At 34.7% G+C, this 24,152-nt stretch overlaps 2 protein-coding genes and 1 non-coding gene across 3 annotated transcripts; 1 reads left to right on the top strand and 2 right to left on the bottom strand.

Moving 5' to 3' along the window:
- Positions 1 to 2,777: 2,777 nt before the first annotated feature.
- On the bottom strand, positions 2,778 to 10,315 carry LOC132555735 (methyltransferase-like 26). The gene is made up of 7 exons (XM_060220098.1): positions 10,237 to 10,315; positions 9,049 to 9,253; positions 8,635 to 8,800; positions 6,551 to 6,610; positions 3,995 to 4,062; positions 3,117 to 3,195; positions 2,778 to 2,904 (listed from the first exon to the last, which is right to left on the bottom strand). The coding sequence occupies exons 1-7, from the start codon at positions 10,268 to 10,270 to the stop codon at positions 2,854 to 2,856; spliced, it is 663 nt and encodes a 220-aa protein (XP_060076081.1). The 5' UTR covers positions 10,271 to 10,315; the 3' UTR covers positions 2,778 to 2,853.
- Positions 10,316 to 17,774: 7,459 nt separating this feature from the next.
- Trnag-ccc (transfer RNA glycine (anticodon CCC)) lies at positions 17,775 to 17,845 on the bottom strand. Its single transcript has one exon. It is a non-coding gene; the product is annotated as a tRNA-Gly (tRNA).
- A 256-nt stretch (positions 17,846 to 18,101) lies between these two features.
- LOC132555737 (MAPK regulated corepressor interacting protein 2-like) lies at positions 18,102 to 22,980 on the top strand. Its single transcript, XM_060220100.1, has 6 exons — positions 18,102 to 18,157; positions 18,272 to 18,344; positions 18,793 to 18,926; positions 20,229 to 20,288; positions 20,524 to 20,571; positions 22,353 to 22,980. Exons 1-6 carry the CDS (start codon positions 18,106 to 18,108, stop codon positions 22,421 to 22,423), a joined length of 438 nt encoding a protein of 145 aa, XP_060076083.1. The 5' UTR covers positions 18,102 to 18,105; the 3' UTR covers positions 22,424 to 22,980.
- The last annotated feature ends 1,172 nt before the right edge of the window (positions 22,981 to 24,152 follow it).

Genomic DNA, 24,152 nt, shown 5'->3' with positions numbered 1-24,152 from the left:
TTACAGGTGGAGGTGAATTTCTACACGGTATTACCTACATGTACAACACTAGAGGATGGAGGTGAATTTCTGTTTACAGGTAACGAAAAAGACAGGTGTAACTTCCAGTGGTAATAAGCTTTCATTCAATGTTGGCATACCCTATCAAAATGATAAAGTTAACTCAGTGATGAGTGGGGGTATTTAGGAGAGCTATAGATGGAATAGATGCATCATAATACCTACAAAGCTCTTTAAAAAAGATATATTGGACCTCTTCGAAAACATGTAGCTGAACCTGCACTTACACGATAAAGCATATCATGTGAAGTCGTATGTAGAGAAAAGTTGCAACATTAACACACGGCATAGTTGACCAGTCGTACCCAGAAATACTTGAGCTCTTGGAACGTCAGCATATAGACTATATACAATCATGACGGGGATTTACAGAATCTTATACGTCAGCATATGGACTATTTACAATCATGACGGGGACAACAGAATCTTATACGTCAGCATATGGACTATTTACGATCATGACGGGGATAACAGAATCTTATACGTCAGCATATGGACTATTTACAATCATGACGGGGATAACAGAATCTTATACGTCAGCATATGGACTATTTACAATCATGACGAGGGAATCTTACAATGGTGTTTGTTGTGGACAGTGATACACTCGAGTGTAACAAACTGGTCAGAATGTGGCTTTCTTGCCGGCCAAACTCTTACTCGACGGTTTAGCTATCCTTGTCCACGAAAAAGACCCATGTCTTTCAGTCCCTAGCCAAAATGCAGCATATATGTTAAAACACTCCATATATTCACGCTGCATTTCATAGCATAACAAAATGGTACGAGAACAGTGAACTGAGCTCGTCGTTTGTGGTTTTATTCACAAAATCAACATTGAATTTGATTTTTGAAGAATAACATTGTATTATGAATAAAGCGGCTGAACAAATTTACTTAAAATGGAAAGTAATGTCTTTAATTTCCACATCTGCACAGATTGCCTTAAAATGTATGGATACTTAAAGAAATCGAATGGTTTTCAAACTGCTGTTTGGCCTTTTTTATATCCTTGGAACGCAGGTTTCTTGCTCCTTAAAAATCATTTTTTCACCAGCTATGCTATGTTGACGAATTACCACCAAACAAATAAATAACTGAATTCGAATGTGTTCATGCACATTTATTTAAAAAAAGATCGATGAAACACAAATATTTTTTTAAAGAATAAATATCCAATGTGCAGCTATTGAGGATATACTACGTTGGGTGATGACAGTCATGAAAGTTGCTGAACTTTACAAGGCTACATAAAACATTCGAAGATCAAACCGACATCTGTATCGGACAGGTGACTGCACTTCCGTTTCTGAAGGCATATGACTAAATCATAGAGTTAGCTTACTGTGACCCAGATGTAGATATATATTACATAAAATCATCATTTGAAGGGGAAAATATTTTGATGTGAAGAAAAATAAATTCGTGGTGAGAAAGTAGTGGATATCTATGTTTATGTGTGCACTTTTTCTAAAGGGTTAGGTTTCAGTCTTTATATCGTCCTTAAATGAGTCATATTTCTTAGTAAACTTCTTTTTTATAACACAAACTATTTCGTGCATGTTTAATGTTCCGAAGACAAAAAATTTGCAAGAAGGCGTGGCATATCATTCATGTTCGATTTTTCATTCATTCACGTTATAGAAGACAAAAAGTTATTTCATTGTCTGTGAGGATGTTTGACGTGTAAAAATGTGTATCAAGAAAAATTACACAAATTTGCCATTGAACTATATACTCGTAATATTTTATTATATATTGTTTCAATCACAATTTTCAATTTTTTTATGGCACCGTTACATGTAAAAGCAAGTCATCAGGTTGTAAGGTCATGCTTGTCAATAGTTCATGTGATACAGCTCGACAAAATGGATATTCCGAAAAACAAAACGGTCGGGAGCCGATGTCAAAGCATGATTTCGAACGATGTTAATTCGTGGAATACACGTGACATGTGACATCATTTCCGCTACAGTTGAAGTTCAGATAAGGCGTAGTTTTGAGGAACACTATTACTTATATCAACTGTATGGCTATCTTATTTGTTTTGTTTTCAAGTATAAATTTACCTGCAATAGCTCCAAACTCTTCTTTAATTGTTTCTGTGGTCAAACCCATCGGAAACGATGGCTAAAATTGACGCTGAATCAGTCGGGGAAAGGGCCCTCACATCACCACCCTGCTCAGCGATGGCTAAAATTGACGCTGAATCAGTCGGGGAAAGGGCCCTCACATCACCACCCTGCTCAGCGATGGCTAAAATTGACGCTGAATCAGTCGGGGAAAGGGCCCTCACATCACCACCCTGCTCAGCGATGGCTGGGGAGTTGCAATAGAGTCGTCAACATGTTGTATGAAGGCAACAGTCTTCAAAACCTTCAAAAACCTCAAAGTGATCAAAACTTCAAGCAAGGTTGGAATGGACAGAGTCCCATGTGTGATGTCACGACCTAAATAAACTATAAAGAGAATGGTGGCTGACCTGAAATCAAATCGCCAGAAAAAATCTTGTCTTCAGAAAGACATTCTCTATAATAATATAATTTGAGTGCCCAATCCCCGATTCATTAACAGACCTGGACAGGACACTAACTTATCTCAATCGTAACATCATTCTCGGTTGCAAAAGAAAAGGCAGCATTCAATTGCACCAGTAAAATCATTATTCTGAGTCTTTATGTCAACCTTAAAACCTTTAAATAAACACAAACATAATATTTGAATATAAAGCACATTTACTGTAAAATCATTACAACAATACACAGATCAACCACGCCTAAAATTATCACATTATCAGCTTTCCTTCAGGAATATCAACATCTTATTGTTTGCTGGCATATCCACCTGTAAAATAAAACAATTTCAATGACATTAAGCTTTCCCAGCAAGTAACAAGTTGATGACGTCAATATAAAACAAAGTAAACAAATACAAGATTTTAAGATGTTAAGTTAACTGTTAAATAATGGGAAAGGAAATCAATTATACTTCTCAATCAGAAATGTTTTCATTACTGCATTTTTGTGAGGAGGAGACGATGCAGGTGAATCACTTACAATTTTATGTATCTTCAGTCGGTTTGTTTTCGCCAGCTTCTCTACATCGTCCACATCTCTCACTCCCCATCTACAGTCCCTGTCAGACAAAATCATCATATAATGTAACTATATGTATCTCTCACTCCCCATCTACAGTCCCTGTCAGATAAAATCATCATATAATGTAACTATATGTATCTCTCACTCCCCATCTACACTCCCTGTCAGACAAAATCATTGTATAATGTAATTATATGTATAGATTATGGTGGCAGTACATGACCACAACATGACAACAGGTACAAAGTACAGACTTCCAATCATTAGTTTGTCTCAGCACTACCTGTATTTCCACATATAATCCTGCACTGAAAGTGATCTTGGAATTTAATATACCTTGTTCTCATTTGAGAACGTGACATTACTTACTTGGATTGACCAAGGTTTATAGGCAGGTGTCATTGATAAAGTAGAATACGCTTGCTGTTCCGAAACACCTGGTCTAATTCTCCTTGCACATTTTCAGGAGTCTTGTAAATCTTTCTTTGGTCATATTTTGCTCTAGTTTTATGGAATTTGGGTATGGATTATGATTATGTTGACATGTTGGAATTTTCTTGATGTTGTTTTTTACTGACCTACTATATTCACAGTGTGGTGACCAATAATTTCAACACTTTGTAACTATTAGCTAACTACAATACCGACAACTAACATTTGACAGTGATGTACAGTCTTGACATTTCATCTACGATAATGAGCTTTTCCACCTTCTTCTGAAGCACTAAACAGTCAACCTCTGTTTTGAGATAATAATGATACATAAAAATGAGCTAATCTTGACCTTGACCTAACAGTCAACATGTGTCAAGATTACGCTTTCAATGTTTACTTACTGTGATCTTAAATACTGGTCAAATTTCACATTACTCTCTGGGGTCAAACTTCCATGAACAGCAAATGGCTGAAAGTAAACAAAACAGCAGAAGAATGCCTTATAATAGATATCATCATTGTATCTTCTAAAGACATGCCTGGAAAGTTATAATAGAAACATATACTGAAACCCTACAGAAACAGGTAACCCTCTGGTTTTATTGTATACTGAAACCCTACAGAAATAGGTAACCCTCTGGTTTTATTGTATACTGAAACACTACAGTAACAGGTAACCCTCTGGTTTTATTGTATCCTGAAACCCTACAGAAATAGGTAACCCTCTGGTTTTATTGTGTACTGAAACACTACAGAATTAGGTACCCTCTGGTTTTATTGTGCACTGAAACCCTACAGATATAGGTAACCCTCTGGTTTTATTGTATCCTGAAACACTACAGAAATAGGTACCCTCTGGTTTTATTGTGCACTGAAACCCTACAGATATAGGTAACCCTCTGGTTTTATTGTATCCTGAAACACTACAGAAATAGGTAACCCTCTGGTTTTATTGTATACTGAAACCCTACAGAAACAGGTAACCCTCTGGTTTTATTGTATACTGAAACCCTACAGAAATAGGTAACCCTCTGGTTTTATTGTATACTGAAACCCTACAGAAACAGGTAACCCTCTGGTTTTATTGTATACTGAAACACTACAGTAACAGGTAACCCTCTGGTTTTATTGTATCCTGAAACCCTACAGAAATAGGTAACCCTCTGGTTTTATTGTATCCTGAAACACTACAGAATTAGGTACCCTCTGGTTTTATTGTGCACTGAAACCCTACAGATATAGGTAACCCTCTGGTTTTATTGTATCCTGAAACACTACAGAAATAGGTACCCTCTGGTTTTATTGTGCACTGAAACACTACAGAAATAGGTAACCCTCTGGTTTTATTGTATACTGAAACCCTACAGAAATAGGTAACCCTCTGGTTTTATTGTATACTGAAACACTACAGTAACAGGTAACCCTCTGGTTTTATTGTATCCTGAAACCCTACAGAAATAGGTAACCCTCTGGTTTTATTGTATCCTGAAACACTACAGAATTAGGTACCCTCTGGTTTTATTGTGCACTGAAACCCTACAGATATAGGTAACCCTCTGGTTTTATTGTATCCTGAAACACTACAGAAATAGGTACCCTCTGGTTTTATTGTGCACTGAAACCCTACAGATATAGGTAACCCTCTGGTTTTATTGTATCCTGAAACACTACAGAAATAGGTAACCCTCTGGTTTTATTGTATACTGAAACCCTACAGAAACAGGTAACCCTCTGGTTTTATTGTATACTGAAACCCTACAGAAATAGGTAACCCTCTGGTTTTATTGTATACTGAAACCCTACAGAAACAGGTAACCCTCTGGTTTTATTGTATACTGAAACACTACAGTAACAGGTAACCCTCTGGTTTTATTGTATCCTGAAACCCTACAGAAATAGGTAACCCTCTGGTTTTATTGTATCCTGAAACACTACAGAATTAGGTACCCTCTGGTTTTATTGTGCACTGAAACCCTACAGATATAGGTAACCCTCTGGTTTTATTGTATCCTGAAACACTACAGAAATAGGTACCCTCTGGTTTTATTGTGCACTGAAACACTACAGAAATAGGTAACCCTCTGGTTTTATTGTATACTGAAACCCTACAGAAATAGGTAACCCTCTGGTTTTATTGTATCCTGAAACCCTACAGAAATAGGTAACCCTCTGGTTTTATTGTGCACTGAAACACTACAGAAATAGGTAACCCTCTGGTTTTATTGTATACTGAAACAATACAGAAACAGGTAACCCTCTGGTTTTATGGTATACTGAAACCCTACAGAAAAAGGTAACCCTCTGGTTTAATTGTGTACTGAAACACTACAGAAACAGGTAACCATCTGGTTTTATTGTATACAGAAACCCTACAGAAATAGGTAACCCTCTGGTTTTATTGTGTACTGAAACACTACAGAAATAGGTAACCCTCTGGTTTTATTGTGTACTGAAACCCTACAGAAATAGGTAACCCTCTGGTTTTATTGTATACTGAAACCCTACACAAACAGGTAAACCCTACAGAAATAGGTAACCCTCTGGTTTTATTGTGTACTGAAACCCTACAGAAATAGGTAACCCTCTGGTTTTATTGTATACTGAAACCCTACACAAACAGGTAACCCTCTGGTTTTATTGTATACTGAAACCCTACACAAACAGGTAACCCTCTGGTTTTATTGTATACTGAAACCCTACACAAACAGGTAACCCTCTGGTTTTATTGTATACTGAAACCCTACACAAACAGGTAACCCTCTGGTTTTATTGTGTACTGAAACCCTACAGAAATAGGTAACCCTCTGGTTTTATTGTGTACTGAAACCCTACAGAAATAGGTAACCCTCTGGTTTTATTGTATACTGAAACCCTACACAAACAGGTAACCCTCTGGTTTTATTGTCTACTGAAACCCTACACAAACAGGTAACCCTCTGGTTTTATTGTATACCTACACCATATAAAAATAGATATCCTCCCGGCTGTAGAAGATAATTAGCTCCAACAAACAGGCCCTGCAAAATATAATTCACTAAAAGTTGAAATGAGCAAAAAGGAAGTGGTCCCAATGATGTTTTAGGCAAAAATAATTGTGTTTAAACGTAGTACAACATCTCAATCATATAAAGATGAATCAATCCAACAGACTGAAGGCGGGTTCTTCAATGTTTTATTATGTAGTTGGTCTATTTTGTGTTTTGTATTTTCTCAAACAAAAGACATCATTTGATTGATCAATATTTTTTTAACGATTTTAGAATGATTTCATTTCACACTAATGATTGAAGGAATAGTTTAAACATGCAGACTAGAATCACTTTTTAACCAACTTATTAGCCACAAGTTTAACATGCCATATCCTACCTGTCCAAAGCAGATCACATGTCCTTTATGCAGTGTGTTGGTTTTTTGTTGGGTTCTATATTTAAACCACATTAAATTTCCCCACACATTATATAATTACCATAAAGTGCTCCCTATATGTAGTGAAAAACAATAAAACACTTTTTTTTGCAGAATTAATTTGAATATTTGCTACATGAAAGTTTGTCTACATAAGTAAGCACAGCTACACTTTCTCCTGTACAGTTTTTTTAAACACCCACCACATAAATAAGCACATCTCACAGAACAGATTAAGATGTACGACTACTACAGAAGACAGTATTAGAGACACACCTTGTATCAGAGTGTATACACTTACTATAAATATTACTATTGTTTTACTGTCCTTCATTCCACATTAATACTGACACACTGGTGACTGATATTGTAGAAATCTGATTGGACAAAACGCTGAACTGTGTGCCAGACTATTGGTATGCTCCTGGCTCTGGAGTCATATCCATTGTTCAGACAATGTAATATATGACATATAATCACCTGTCTTGTACTACCTGAACATGTCCTCTGATTGGCCAGTTTCGGACATGGACTGTTTATTCATCCTGGACAAGGCAGGTTCTTGTCATTCTTTGTTTGATTTTGGCCAGTTTGAAAATAGTTTTTTTTCACCCACTCTCCCTCATGTTTCCAATGTTTAAAGCTTGCTTGCTAGTAGATAGCTGAGTTTTTTCTTTTTTTCCTTTTTTGAAAATCGAGTTCTGCAATTTTATTGGAGTAGGTGCAATTTATGCTTTCAGAGTGCTTAATATATTGCTTATCTTAATTGTGCATGTTTTCCATTGAATTCTTCTTCTATGTAGCCCAGTTTAGCTAAAATTATGTTATTATGTCAATGTAGATAGGAGTGAAGTGCTTCAGTTTATCAGTTGTGTCGATGTAGATAGGAGTGAAGTGCTTCAGTTTATCAGTTGTGTCGATGTAGATAGGAGTGAAGTGCTTCAGTTTATCAGTTGTGTCGATGTAGATAGGAGTGAAGTGCTTCAGTTTATCAGTTGAGTCGATGTAGATAGGAGTGAAGTGCTTCAGTTTATCAGTTGAGTCAATGTAGATAGGAGTGAAGTGCTTCAGTTTATCAGTTGAGTCAATGTAGATAGGAGTGAAGTGCTTCAGTTTATCAGTTGAGTCGATGTAGATAGGAGTGAAGTGCTTCAGTTTATCAGTTGAGTCGATGTAGATAGGAGTGAAGTGCTTCAGTTTATCAGTTGAGTCGATGTAGATAGGAGTGAAGTGCTTCAGTTTATCAGTTGAGTCGATGTAGATAGGAGTGAAGTGCTTCAGTTTATCAGTTGAGTCGATGTAGATAGGAGTGAAGTGCTTCAGTTTATCAGTTGAGTCGATGTAGATAGGAGTGAAGTGCTTCAGTTTATTGACTACTGGAATGTATTTATGGACAGTAAATAGCTTACAGCATCAGTACCAGTGTCAGTCTTTTACAGTCTATACCTTTTATGTACTGCACTCCTGCATTGATGGCAAAGTGTTTGCATTTCAATAAACTCATTTCCCACAACTTTTTATTATTAGATTTCCTCTGAATAGGGAGGTGAATGTTTACTACTTTTTTTCAAACTTATTTTATTTATCTGTATCAATCAATCAACTTGGCTAAGTTGATATGTTTGAGTAAACTTACCAAAGCTGTCTCCCAGGGTGAAATATGGATCATGTTGGCATTGAGGATGACTTTAAGTGACGCTTGCCCTAAGCCACCTCCCCAACCCTTGGGGTCTGTCGTCACATCAAGGAGTACCGGTTCCTTCACATTTGACACCTTGGCATGTTGTGTAAATGCAGAAATACTGAAACAATGTAAGTATTTCTGATTAAGGTACAGAAATCAACAAGAGATAAAGTGCTAGATACAGAGTTTCGATTTCTATAGAAATAGGATTATCAGTGTCATATATTGGGCTAGGTCACTTGGCAATATATAACTATCAGCTAGTCGCTAATTGTATCATTTTTGGCATCAGTCAAATTTGATTATTCACAAAACATGTTCGTTGATTTGGTATTCAGTGCTAGTGTAAAGGAAACTATTATTTACCTTTTGAGGTTCCTGTCCTCAATTTCGCTGGGTAGCCATGTGATGTGAGGAAAGTGTTGAGCGAAGTGTGTCACATGGGCACCACTTCCTGAGGCTACCTCAAGCGCTAGTCCTTCAGTGTCATGGGGTAGGGCTTGCTGCAGTACCTCAAGGATAGGTCCCTTATTTCTTTCAGCTGCTGGAAACTGCAACATCTTCTCAAGTCCTAAGTATTCAATTGCTATTTATGATAACCTTATTCAATATATATATATATATCTAAAAATGCATTCAGATAAAGGAAAGTTATTATTCAATTAGATTTATCTGCATATACATTACCTCTAAATTTTATTAAATGTATACACACTATTTTCTGTAAAATGAGGATCCAAGTTCATTTTTTAAAATTGCACTTTCATTTTCACGTTTTTTTTTATTGTGCACCACATTTGAAACTGAAGTATATTAATAACTAATGAAAAAAATGCACATATCTATGATTAACTTTGAAGTATCTATATCTCAAATACATTTCAGTACTGCATTGGTAGGTTCCCAGATGGGTTATGATATGACAGAAAATACCATGGTTTCTGGTACAAAACCATCTCTAAAGGAGTGTTTTCTCAAACTACTTTTTGAGTAGTATAAACTCAATATGACATGGATACTAATGTTAGGTTCTATTTATCATATTGCAATTTTTTTAGACAAAAAATCTATAAGACATGCCAACTTCACGTTGTAAAAGGACCTTTGAGGAATTTAAATCATTTTGAAAGGAAGCAGTAAGGTTAATCCGAAATTCCGTCACTTTATAACTTGAACGATATGTGTATGTACAGTACTTTATCACGGACTTGTGGTCTGTTATATAATCTATAGAAAGCATGCGCTTCATTCAATATACATATCCTATGCAGTTTGAAAAGCATGATTACAGTGATACATTACAAATGTTAAGAGTACATGTAAAATCACCGAAGACTGTAATCATATAATTTAACCAATGTGGGCTCCGATATGTGATTTAGAAAAATTATCCGTTTTTTAGTTAGTTTCATGGCTACTTTTCCGGTACAATAAGAACGTAACAAGCAGATACTTTACAGTTCGCCTATTACGGGTTTTTCTCTACATTTGTAATTAGCAAATCGTGTATAAAACATCGATATCAATGAACAGGTATCGTAATATTTCATTTACCTGTCCGTGCTGTACTAAACACTCGTGTCAACATTCACTCCATCGGTTTGTGGTTGGGGTAAAACTTGTACGACGGGCCCCTACCCGTCTTCGGCTGCTTTTTAGACAAGAGGACACAACTGTGAAAGACAGTTTAGTGAGCGAAATAAGAGAAGGCCATAAGCATAGACAAGTATTATAGAGAGATAGTAGACTGTCTTTATCTGTTTGTAAAGCTACAGTGTATAATTAGAGAGATAGGAGACTGTCTTTATCTGTTTGTAAAGTTACAGTGTATAATTAAAGAGATAGGAGACTGTCTTTATCTCTTTGTAAAGCTACAGTGTATTATCATGGCAGGGTCAAAAGATTGTTTATGCCTATGTCTGTTTGTATATTATTTTTTTTTTCAATTATCAACCATATCTCCTATTTAGATAACCCTGCTGAAGCCTTTATCTTTTTTAAAAACAAATTTATTAGATTTTTATGATATTCGTGTTCCTTTAAAGATAAAGTGAGTTCAAATAAGCAACCTGAATGGTATGATGTGGAGATTGATAAAGATCGTAAACTATCAAATTGATAATGAAAATAGCCTTGACCCACGCTCAAGGTCAAAGATGTCAATAGTATCAAAATATTGAAATAGCATTTTCTCTATAAGCGAAAGGCACATGATGATGAAAATTTGTCAGTATCATACTGTGATCAATTGCTATAGAATATATTAAAAGTTTGTCTGAAAATTCAACTTCCGGTTCTCGATTGAGGTCAAATTTGAAAAGTGCCAGTTTTGGTAGAAAAAGTTCCACAAGGTTTAGAAACGTGATATTTGATACTTAAGAAGCTCTGGTCACTGGCTATCAAGTTTGACAACATAAACGATAAATGTATTGGTAAAACCCCGTCTGAAAATTGAGAAACAAATTTTGGAAAACTTCGATTCAACTTTCATAAGGTCTACAGCCTTGATATTTCACATGTAAGATATCCCAGTCGTTAGCTATCATATTTTATTAATTACCTTTAAGGTCATAAGGTCAATTTTGTTTTCAGGTCATAAGGTCAATTTTGTTAAAATCTTTAAATGGTTTCTTTTCAATGACTAAGAGATACAAGATGATGATTGGTTATTTGCATATTGCTTTCTATTGATATTCAAAAAAGATCAGAAATCCAATATGGGCACCATGACGTCGTTTGTTAAAAAACATTGAAATAGCCATTTCTCGAAAATCGTTGATTGTAGTGTTCGTGTACTTATGTTACTTCTTTTTATCGTCACATGCTAATACAATAGATGCATTAACAACTAAACAAAGCTCGCCGTCAAAACTCACAAAAATTTATTTTTTCATTTATTATCTTTTTTTTGAAAATTATTATACAGATCACTGCAGATTGTCATTCGATGAAGTTGATGTCTACAGTATTTATTGAGCATTTACTGTTAACGTTGGAAGACATTTTGAAAACTTCCTTTGACCTATTAAAATGCCGACAAATTGGTGAAACTTGTTTTTTTATTACTAACATTTCAATCAATTTTTATAGGAAAGGTTTCGCGATAATCTCTATCATTTCGTGACTTTTCACCTTCATCAGAAAGACAAAATGGCTACCATGACGTCATATCTAATTTTGTCTCTAACTGAAATATCTCATGTACGGCTAAAGGCATGAATTCATCTTTGGATATGTTATGTAAGATTAGAAATAAATAACATTTCTTGGACCACATTTTTCATTTGTAAAGTGTTAAATTTTCGGTACGGGTCAAAGTTCAAATCTAAGGCTAATTATGTCGAATTCTTTAAATAACATTATTTGAATATCCAAGAGTCACATGGTGATGAAATTTTGTCTGTAGCGTACAATTACTGGTGAATATATTGATAAAGCTGTCTCTAAAAATTCAACTTGACCCACATTCAAAGTCACATGATAATATTTCAATAGCTTTTTCTCAATAACCAAGAGGCACAGTTTGATGAAATTTTGTCAGCAATTAATAAAACTTCAAATTAGTTTAACTTCTGGTTCTCGATAGGTGTCATAATGGAAATTGCTGTTTTGGGTAACAAACTTTGAAAAAATTCTTCTTCAGTTCCACAAGGTTCTAGTCGTTAGCTATCGTGTTTAGTAATATGAATGACCGCTTTGATAATATTGAGTGTGAGATGAATAATTATCTGCATTTCCGAAAAGACTTTATATCATATTGTTAACCGAAATTCGTATATCAGGCTAAATGATAACGAGACGTCTATTACATTACCATCTAAGCATTATTCCTGAGAGTTCACTTAGTTTTGAACTATTCAGTTTTTACCCAGAAATATGTCACGTATTTGAAAACAATATAAAAAATGCACAAATTACATCGGATGTAGTTAATTACTTACTCATACAATGAAGTACAGATATCAGACTGTAGACAGAGATCTGTTGTGCAGCAATACTATTTTGATGGTCGACGTAAGCTTTCGTTGCAGGGTCCAACGAATATCCAGAAGTATCATCAACACTCCAGGTTGTTTCCAAACGTGATAAATCACCGCAAAAGTTGATATTAAAAAAAACTGTCTTCTCGTATGGTCAATAACATTCTCAACATTTACCCAAGGTAAACCTCCTCAGATTCTATGTCGATATTAACTCATACATAAACCCTCAATGCCAAACTCTATCGAATACCTCTGGAAAATTATTGCGATATATTGTTTCAGATTTTCCAACGCTAAAATCCAGAAATTTGTTGATAAGAATATTTGAGAGAGAGAGAGAGAGAGAGAGAGAGAGAGAGAGAGAGAGAGAGAGAGAGAGAGAGAGAGAGAGAGAGAGAGAGAGAGAGAGAGAGAGAGAGAGAGAGAGAGAGAGAGAGATCAGTTAAATTTGTTGTTGGCATTACGTTAGCTAATTTCCATGAGAACGAGAATGTCCTTCTTTTGCACGTTTTATCGTAATTATGTCCCCCTGAGACATAAATTAGTAAAGGTAAATAAATAGAATATTTCATTAAAAGCTGAAACGTGTTTATAGGTTGGTGCTTTTTTTGTATAACACAGATTCCACTGATATCGATAAAGTGATATACACACGGCTAAACACAGATTCCACTGTTATCGATAAAGTGATATACACACGGCTAAACACAGATTCCACTGATATCGATAAAGTGATATACACACGGCTAAACACAGATTCCACTGTTATCGATAAAGTGATATACACCCGGCTAAACACAGATTCCACTGATATCGATAAAGTGATATACACACGGCTAAACACAGATTCCACTGATATCGATAAAGTGATATACACACGGCTAAACACAGATTCCACTGTTATCGATAAAGTGATATACACACGGCTAAACACAGATTCCACTGATATCGATAAAGTGATATACACACGGCTAAACACAGATTCCACTGATATCGATAAAGTGATATACACACGGCTAAACACAGATTCCACTGATATCGATAAAGTGATATACACACGGCTAAACACAGATTCCACTGTTATCGATAAAGTGATATACACACGGCTAAACACAGATTCCACTGTTATCGATAAAGTGATATACACACGGCTAAACACAGATTCCACTGATATCGATAAAGTGATATACACCCGGCTAAACACAGATTCCACTGATATCGATAAAGTGATATACACACGGCTAAACACAGATTCCACTGATATCGATAAAGTGATATACACCCGGCTAAACACAGATTCCACTGATATCGATAAAGTGATATGCACACGGCTAAACACAGATTCCAGTGATATCGATTGGAAACTTCATTCTTTTTGGTGTTGCAGTAAATACTAGCATTTTAGGTCACATAAGACAAAGTCTCGTGGTGACTTATTGCGATCGCATTTTGTCGTGCGTCGTTAACTTTTAACACTTTCGACTTTCGGAAAAACTCCTGAACCGATCGATGAAATTCGATAGAAACCTTCTATGGCCAAAGGCGCACCGAAATTGTGATTCAAGCAGATCCCACCCCCAAGAGGCCTGATGGGCGGGACCAAAATCAGGTCAAATTGATTGAAACTCCAATTATCTTCTCAATACCTAAACGTGTTAGAATATAATACTCTTCGTGGATGGAAAGGCCTTTAGATGCTTAACTTAAGACATTAATTTCATGCTCCTACCCCAGGGTCTCACATTTTCCCATAGGGAGGGAATAACTTGGTATAGACGTGTATAGGCATTGTCTAACATTAGGAAATTGTTCGATTTTTATCGATCTCGTATCAATCAATGTACATATAATACAAATGCGAGGCTCACATGTAACAGTCCCTGTGATAATTAGGACTTGTTTTATTTTTTGATTTCGTGTTTTTCACCCTGTCAGATTCATTTAAATCATTAAGTAAAACGAGAAATCACACATTACGTTTACAGCATTAGACAAATCATATTGGCAGGAAAGCCCGAAGAAATCGAATCAAAATGTCAAAACCTAGACGGGAAGGTGTCCTATCCCAATACTCTACTGATTTTCGTTATTTTCATATATCGGATGATTTTAGAATAACGCCATGTGTGTATATTGTGATTCGTGCCACTATTCGACTGATTTATAACGTGACATGCATGTTATCACAAACCACGGGTCCAGCAGCAGTGTCTACCACTTGCAGTCTCCAGGATTGTACAAAAATAAGGCGAATATCCAGAATAGAATAAGATGAATTATCATTGGGAAAAATGACAAAATTGATGTAAGATTGAAAAAAGAATAGAAATAGGGATCCACTTCAGTTGATAATATCACAACCCAATGAAATCTTATCACATGATATACACTTGATAGTGTAACGCTGATTTTTATTGATTTATCATTATTTTTTTCGTGAAGAGTGGTTTTCATTATTGATAATGATGATTTTTTAGTTGTAACAGATGTCTAACAAATGTAGAAACTCCAATGGCATCAATAAAGATATTAGTTACTTAAACACTAACTTCTAAATATGGTGAACACTAATGTGGCCTTTTTATAATCTACACTAATTTTGTCGCGCAATTTTCTTCTTTGGTGTTGCAGATGTATAGGGTTGTCATAACTCCGGAAATTCCTTTATTACCATCCCGCACCCGTAAGCGTCAGTATACGCCTCACATAGGTTTGTCGTATGATGAAAGTGACAGTGTAGTCATCGAGAGGTCACATATCGGTTTTCCTACAAATTATGATGATATAAGAACTGCTACAGTTTAAATTTCGCAATATCTAAATATTATGTTATACAAAGGCCGTTCTGATAAATGAGTAAGTGCTAGTTAATACTTCCGGCATAACGCTCAGCATTGTAGCAGTGGAAAGGCCAACTCGACCTTAGTATAATGTAGAGCGTCCTATTGGATGCTTTCTACAATATACTTCACTTCGATAGCACTACTTCAGTTCCACACAATCACATGGAAGCTTATACGAAAGAAACACACGCAGTAAACACACTCACCTCGCATAGAATATAAAAAGAACAGAAGAGTATTCCGGTTACAACATCTCAAAACATTTACACCTACCAAAGATGGACGGGTCCAAATCTCCTTGTACTATATGCTGAATGAATGCATCTTTATAAATCATATCTCTCATAGCTGAAGTTTCGTTCCAGAGTAGGTCGGCGAACTGCACTGGCTGAATACAACCAACGGAAAATGGGCGATGAAAACGATATTAAGATAATTTTTGTTTGTCTGTCTATCATTCTGTCCATCTGCACACATTTCTTGTAAGTGTGCATGTTATATGGAGTTCTGAAAGAATTTTTGCAAAATTAGGTATTTGCTTTCTATACAATGCTTAATTACTTGGTTATTTCGGATTATTGTAAAATGTATCAAGAAAAATTGTTTGTCTAGTTTTTTTTAAACAGAACTTTAACATAATTTTGTCTTTATAATATAATCTTTGTGCATCGTCTGCGTGTTGTCCTTGTTTTGTCTATGTCCACCTCATTTGTCTGTCAGTGTTCGCCTGTCTGTCCGTCCATCTGTGTCTGTCTACTCTCGTACTTGTCCTAGTATTGTCTGTCTGTGCTCTCCTGAGCTGTCTACCCATCCTTTTTCTCTCTTTCTTCTTTCAATAAAACATAACACATGATAATCATTTTTTTTTTATTAACTATTTGCAAGTGATTTTTTTATAAATATAGTGAAATTACGTGGTAATGGATGTGTACATACAAATGTGTATATGTATACGTATGTATGTATGAATGTATTGTAATGTGTAAGCGTGTGTGTGTGGAGGGGGGGCATCAGAAAGATAAAATGAGTGTTATCTGTGAGGTGTTTCACTAGGCATATATATTGTATCTTTGTCATGTGTCTTTTGAAAAACCTGAATAAAATACAAATTAAAAAAAAAATTCCTGTTTATTTTTTCAATTAAATAGTGAAACATTGAAAATAAAATCGATGGAGAGGTGTACTTGTTTTGCTATACTAAATAAATTTGAACCAGCAAATTACCACCTTTACTTAGTAATGCAAAAATATACATTCTGTTCCTATTGTTTTCGCCTTCAATGCGATATTCGTCTTTAACGTTATTTCTAAACATAGCAATACCACCAATACTAGTAAATTATTCTCTTATTTTTACAATTTTTGAATTGAACATTCCTGACTGAAAATGGTAAGCATATGTTGAATTGAGACTATATGCCCTGGTGTTAAATTGTCTTGCATTGCTAAGCTTTATTTCACTTGATATTTTGTTTAGATACTGTTGATACTTAAACGATTTGCCATGTGTCAGATTTTGTCAGATGTAAGTCGGTACCATATCAGAATATACACGATTCTAGGTACATCAATATTTTATTTTTATAGAAATTGGATTCTATATCTTCCCCTTTATACCCCTTATACTACTGATCAACATTTGCCACTCCAATACTTAGCTTAAGACACATCAAACTTACCTGGTTGCAGGTATGTGTCATCTTTTCTGTTATATTCTTCCTCTACTTTATTTCAAAATTAAAGGTTTCAGTTATCAACCGAAAATATATTGTGTTAAATAAAATGTACTGTATTAGATATAAAGTGTACTGTGCTAGATATAAAATGTACTGTGTTAGATATAAACTGTACTGTGCTAGATATAAAATGTACTGTGTTAGATATAAAGTGTACTGGGTTATATATGAAATGAACTGTGTTAGATATAAAATGTACTGTGTTAGATATAAAATGTACTGTGTTAGATATAAAGTGTACTGGGTGAGATATAAAATGTACTGTGTTAGATATAAAATGTACCGTGTTAGATATAAATACACTGTGTTAGATAAAAAGTATTTGTACAATTTAGATGTATACCGTACATTGAAATCGCGATTATAATGTCATTTTTTAAAAGTTCTCTATTAACAAAAAGTAACCAAAGAACAAAAGACAGCTGACAATCTTTCGCACAGGGACGAACTATATAGCATAAAATATTATTTAAACAAAACCAAAATGAATTTATAAAAATAAAATCTCGGGAAATGATACATAAAAAATGTGCGCCGCCCGGGAATCGAACCCGGGTCGCAAGAATGGGAATCTTGCATGATACCACTACACCAGCGGCGCTTCGTGACGTAGTGGAATGTAATTTATATATATTTCAAGGCCTGAGCGAAGTTTCCATTGTCTTTATGGTTTGTGTACGACTGTTGAATCTAAATTTGCCATAAATTGAGAAAAAATGATATCTGCTTCCCTGTAGTTCGAATATTGAACTTAAATGTTTATCAATTTCAAACTGACAATGTCAACAACAGCGCAATAAGCGCACATGGTTGCGCAGTATCGATGCGCATAAATCGATTTGAAACGGAAGTAACCACGGGATGTACGCTTTGTCAAGAGGACCCAGTAAAATTGTTGCTAGCACCCGCAGAGGTAAGATTCATTTCAAAAATACTCTCACTGTATGTAACAGTACGATCTCGTTAATGTCTCATTTTGAAGAAAAAATATTCCGTTTCATTTCTAAATGTGCTTAATTTATCTTAGGTCCAGCTACGCAACTAGACAACCTTGAAATTAAGGACACAGAGAAAGAACATTCGAACGGCGTTATAATGAGGTTTGTCTACGATATTGAAAGTGTTCTTACTATGACTCATCTCTGTCCAATAACGATTTTGTCTAGGAACATTTTATTTTGCAATAGAAACCATTTCCCATTTTCAAATGGATGGATTATGAAACCACGTGTTGACCGATTTCGTCATGTTGTCACAGGCAGAGAGGTTATGCCCAAGACAACAACGCACAATATGGGACTTGTTAGTGCTAGACATATGCACAATTAAAAAGTATTGCCAACGTCAACTTTCAGACTGTAATGCAAAATGATACGGCTATTCTACTGCGTTTAAGGGTAAATAGATGATATTTAGGGGTAACTATTTTTGCGCATTAGAAAAATGAGAAGTTTTAAGGAAGACTTAAATGAACTATTTGCTGCAGAATGATAATGTTCCTAATAATGACAGTGTACTTATCTAAGCTGGCCTTCACTTCCTTTACAGTTCACCCAGGCCATACTTCAACCACCATGCTGTAAGGCGAGGGGGTGGCTTCCAGCGACCACACAATACAAATGGTTCCCAGGAAACCACTTCACAAGTTCAACACGAAGAGCTTGTCCGATTTGTAATGCAATGTAAGCTGTTTTGCTTGATTAATCAGCTACGCCTATCAAATTTTACTGTTCTGGTATTAATCATATAACGATTCATATTTTGTACCATGATTATGACTTTCTGATTTTTATTTGGGAAAATCATAGTTTGAATTATTCTGATGTTTTATCCACTTAATATAACGGCTTATAGTTTATGTACGTCAGAACTCTGTCCCAATTAACAAGTAACATGTCCATGGCTCTGCATGCAAATGATTTGATTGTGGAAAGATCAAATTGTCATTGTCATATGAATATTGCATGTGGATCAAAATATCTGTTCTTTACAATATTCTCAAACAAGACATGTCTCAAAATAATATTGCACTTACTGAAAATACATTTTCCCTCACCTTAATGGCTTAAAGATAGCAAACTATTAGATCTTAACAGGTTATTTAGGCAAATGCAGTTTTTTTGCTTCAAATAAAAACCAAGATTTACGGATACACTGCGAGAATATTGTTTAATATGATGCATCCATGGTGGATGTGTTTCTACCACTTTATGAACATTTCTGTTCTGTTTCTAAAATGAGCATGACGAATAAAATATTCTATATAAATAACAGCATAATAAAGACAGAAATTTTCAGTCTATTTTTGTGCTTGTGCTAATTATCAGACAATAATATAAACTGCATTTGGTCTCCATCTTCCTCTTAACTTCTGTGCCATTTGTATACAGGATGGAGCCATATATGAATAGTATGGCTATAATTCATTGAAGATTAAAAGAAAGATGAATGCTAGATCATAACTATGAGATAAGATTTTTAAAAAAGATGAATGTTCCCTAGACATGTATATTTCCTCAGTTAAAAGAGGCGGAGTGTGTGTTTATATTTCTCTGGGTTATTTTTATAGTAATGTAGATAAGTGTTTGGGAATTGCCTTTGATATTTTGTGACCTCAGTCACATGGTGGAGTTTCTACCCAAACTTCCACCACAAGAAGGTAAAGGTACAGAAAAAGATATATGTTTGCACTGAATGTTGAAACATGATAATGGTATCAGCTTTTAGAGAAGGAACAGACCTTTCTAAACATGTGCAATATGTGTAGGTGAAAATGACAATTTCTTATCACAATTAACTTTTGAATGCTAACCCATACATGGGTCACTTCTTTCTCTTATTTTATTATCATAATTCAAACTAGTGAACATTAATACACCTGAGATATCAAACAACTTCAGGTCAGTTTTACTATGTTACAGTAATTGTTTTTTAAGAATTTGTGTGAAAAATGTACAACATGATTTTTGTATGATTAATTACAGCCTGGTCCAAAGTCAGAAGTGAGATGGAAACATCAGCAAGAAATTCCAACCAGAGAGACGGTAAGTTTTATCAAATTATACCTAAAGACAGTATATTATGACTTTCTTGTGACTTTTATTACTGGGATTGAAATTAAGAATGCTCTCAATTTTTGTTGGATCTTGCTAAATAAGGAATGTTGATAGTTACTAAATACGTTGAAAATAAATGTTATTTTTTAAATGAATTAAATGGACAATACTGTATTTTATAATTCTTAATCAAAACAGATAAAATCTTTTTCATTTTAACCAGGAGGACCAGTTGTTTACAAGGACAAGATGCATAATCCGAGTTTACAAAGTAAGTGAAACAGGTTCTACATTTGTAAGGGAGGGATTATGATGCTCTATATAGGACATTTCATTATAGGTGCTTTAAACCTGACGTGAAGGCATTCATCATTCAATTTTCACAATGCTGCATTCTGGGGAAATACTGGATTTAAGTTCATACAGAACTTTGGACTTCTAGATCTCCGACAAAATAAGTTTTAAAGAACATGCATCATACAGTGAATTTTGGACACAGATAATGAGTCCTTTACTGAAGCTTTTATTCTGTTTGGTGGTACACATTTAGGAAAAGGAAAAGAAAATTCAGAGTGTAATGTATATAGTTGTAGTTTAAACAATGAATTGTGCCATCGCTTTTGATTGTGTTGTCCTTGAAAGTAACCTACATTTAGAAACAATTTAAAGTGTTGATGAAAGATGTTAAACCAAAAATGCCTAATTGCCATAAGAATAAAACAGTGAATTTATCTGAATGTAGTTTCCAGTCAGAAGCAGAAAGGGTATTCCCCTTGGTGCTATGTATGATGAAGTCTAATACTTTGAACATTTGGACATAAAACTAGTTTTCGAATAATTTCATTTATGCAGTAATGTATATCCACATCCCTGGAAAGTGCAAAGTTAAAATTATCATTGAGCAATGACTTTGCTGAAATCTGTGTTAATATTTTTGGTCATGAAAGTTGTGTTGATCCATACCTAGCAATGAAACTTACGCTGGTCATTTAAAGTTGGAGATTGAAATCACATGGTATATTACAAAGTTATACCACACTTTTGTTAAGTTTGAATAAAAACACAGAGGCCTAAGGCTGTTTTTGCAGTATTATTTATTTCTTCAGTTAACCTCCCGAGGAAAGGTCCAAACAAATTCTTCAAAAATGGAATTCCTTTAGACTTACCCAATTTACTCATTAGTAACTATGCTTAATGGATATTGATATCTGTCTTATATCTTTTGTTCGTCATTCCAAAGCAATGTGCATAAAAATGACTTTTTTATTGTCATCAGCAATCTTTTCAAATTTTAAGATAGAATTGCAGTCTTTCCTTGAAATACATATTCAGTTTTGTAGATTACGTTTAATATGCCAGTAGAGAATCTTTTAATGAGCATTCAATTTTTAAATTAAACTTAATGCCAACAAGACGACGACATTAATCCTTGTATATAGAGACAGCATATTGTCATACACACAGAATATCCCTCCAGAACTTAAAAAACATCATTGATGGGACTTTATTTACTTTTACATGCCATTACTAGATAAAATTCTTATTTACCAAAGACAGATAAGTGTCTTCAGCAACTTTTACTGATCCAAATTGAAGGCAAGTGTATGTCTAGAAAACTTTAGGGTAATTAGCTTATACAAAATGAGTTGTCATATTCCTAATAAAATGTGTATCTGACATCAAAGAATAGGAATATGGTTTCAGTTGCTGCCTGTTATAGGAAACAAAATTTATTTTATGTTTTAATGGACTTTCTGCTATTTCTTTCTTCAAAAACGTGATAAAGGAAGATTTGATGGTTTCCCAGAGGATAGCATGTTTCACTCTTATGACTTTTTCTTCACACTCATGAAAATTATATTTTTTCATACACATGGAATAAATGAGAAACAAATATCTTGTATATAGTGAATTTGATATACATGTCAGCATTTGGTAAGACATCCTAGATTCCTTCTAATTCAAGTTGAGATGTTGTTGAAAAGATAGATAATATTATAAGTTTTCTGTGTTATGGCATTGATAATCATTTCAAACATTTAAACTTTTCAGGTTTTGAGCCCTTCGACCTAGCAACCTACTGGGGAACAAGAACCATGCAAAAAATTACAGGCTCAAGCTGAGAAAGCAGATATTTGATTATTGCCAGACGTCTTTCAAGCTGTTCCACAGTGATACTTTTACAGGTTCAGCTATACATGTGCCTTGATGGACTAACCTTTCACAGCAAAGAAATACACCTACCTGGTATTATCGAGTCAAATGGGAGGTCTTATTGTGGTACAAAAGGGATGAAATAAGATTGTATGATGAAGAGAGACTGTTCTGTATACTGCTTTCAGTTTTATATGGGCAGGACAATCAACAACTTGCTTAGTGATAATGAAAGTGTTTTATTGAGTAAGTTAGACGGTCTTCAGGAAGCAGAAAGAAGTTTACAGAACAGATATTGTTTATCAGTTTTGTGTCATGAAAACTAATTCTTTTTAATGTTTTATCCATGATTTGATAATAAAAAATGAAGTTTTATGTAAAAGTGATTAAATGATTGAATATGGTTCATTTTAGCATTTAAGATTTGTTGTACATTGTTTTATCTGTGTTAATGAATGTTGATGTATATGTATGAAGTATAGATGAAGAAAAACTTCACTGTACAAGTAAAGTAAATGATATATAACATTGCCTTTTGCTTGTTTGTACTGATCAGCCTTTTATTATTGCCAAGATTGACCCATAATATATTACAAGATTCAAACACCCAGCATAATCATGTTTATTCTGCCTTTTTTTTTGGTCAGAACATAATTCAACAAAACCAAAGATTTAAGGTTACCATAAGCCTAATGGCTTGTGATCTGATGCAAAGGTGGACCATTCGTCCGGTTCGATCTGTTTATAGTCTGTGCTTGCAAATTTTCTTGATTTTCATGAAACAAAGCAACTTACAACCACCACAGTCATTATCAGTAGATGAGTCATATAAAATTGCATAAATTTCTGTTTTGAAGAGAAGTTGATGTGCAGCATTATTTGTTGTTGATTTGTTGGCAGTATTTCATGGTTAACATACAGTGTTGTTATCAGACTTGGGAGGCATAACAGCCTTGAAACCTGTGACACTGTGAAAGACACACAATTGTTTCTGATCATAACAGCACCGTACAAATATTTTAATACAAATTTCAGGTATATACGAGTTTCGTGTCGTACTTCTTCTGGTCAGATTGTATACATAAACCAGTGAATTTTCAGCTTGTACTGAGCACCTACATCTTAACCATTCTTTAACGGTACACCACGGTGTATAATGCTGTGATTTTTCACACAAGTGTCGTTTTAAAATATGTGTAATTCAGAACCACTGAATATTGCTGGGGACTGTTGACTAATAGGCTTCAGACATATCAACCTTTGTAGTAATTTAAGATATATATGTATATGATTTCGAGTAGTAATTTGCTGGTCCATTGACCAGGGTTAACCCTAGCGATAAACAGCTGAACGTGTAGGCTTATTAACTTTTTGATTTTGTGGTGAGGTGTGGCGTGCTTTATCCATCAACATTATTTCCTTAACTTGTTTCTTTTAGAAAAAAAATCAACCAGTCATATGCGATTGGGGTTCAAGTGATTGCATGACCTTTACTTTAAAAGTTAGGGTTCAAATACACAGAAAAAACAATCTGTCAACACCAGATAATTTTGTGATCTGTACTGATGACATCTTCGTGGTTCACTACAAAATCGTTTGCTGATCTGTTTGAATGTCCATATCACCAATTTATTATAGTGATCTCACTTAATCATAAAAATGACTTCACTTAATCATGAAAGTGATCTCACTTAATCA

This window comes from Ylistrum balloti, unplaced genomic scaffold (genome assembly GCF_031769215.1).
Source record: "Ylistrum balloti isolate Yb309-2 unplaced genomic scaffold, AGI_CSIRO_Ybal_v1 Utg370512, whole genome shotgun sequence".
In the NCBI taxonomy this organism is placed as follows: domain Eukaryota; kingdom Metazoa; phylum Mollusca; class Bivalvia; order Pectinida; family Pectinidae; genus Ylistrum; species Ylistrum balloti.
This window is presented reverse-complemented; position numbering and strand designations above follow the sequence as displayed.

What these genes read in the sequence shown, in the direction of transcription:
- LOC132555735 (XM_060220098.1), bottom strand. Translation starts at nt 10,270, where the DNA reads ATGTTGACACGAGTGTTTAGTACAGCACGGACAG. An exon ending in GAGGACAGGAACCTCAAAAG is followed by an intron (nt 8,801 to 9,048) that starts GTAAATAATAGT and finishes ACATTGTTTCAG; the next exon opens with TATTTCTGCATTTACACAAC. An exon ending in CACCCTGGGAGACAGCTTTG is followed by an intron (nt 6,611 to 8,634) that starts GTAAGTTTACTC and finishes TATATTTTGCAG; the next exon opens with GGCCTGTTTGTTGGAGCTAA.
- LOC132555737 (XM_060220100.1), top strand. Translation starts at nt 18,106, where the DNA reads ATGTACGCTTTGTCAAGAGGACCCAGTAAAATTGTTGCTAGCACCCGC. An exon ending in TGTTGCTAGCACCCGCAGAG is followed by an intron (nt 18,158 to 18,271) that starts GTAAGATTCATT and finishes AATTTATCTTAG; the next exon opens with GTCCAGCTACGCAACTAGAC. An exon ending in GCATAATCCGAGTTTACAAA is followed by an intron (nt 20,572 to 22,352) that starts GTAAGTGAAACA and finishes TAAACTTTTCAG; the next exon opens with GTTTTGAGCCCTTCGACCTA.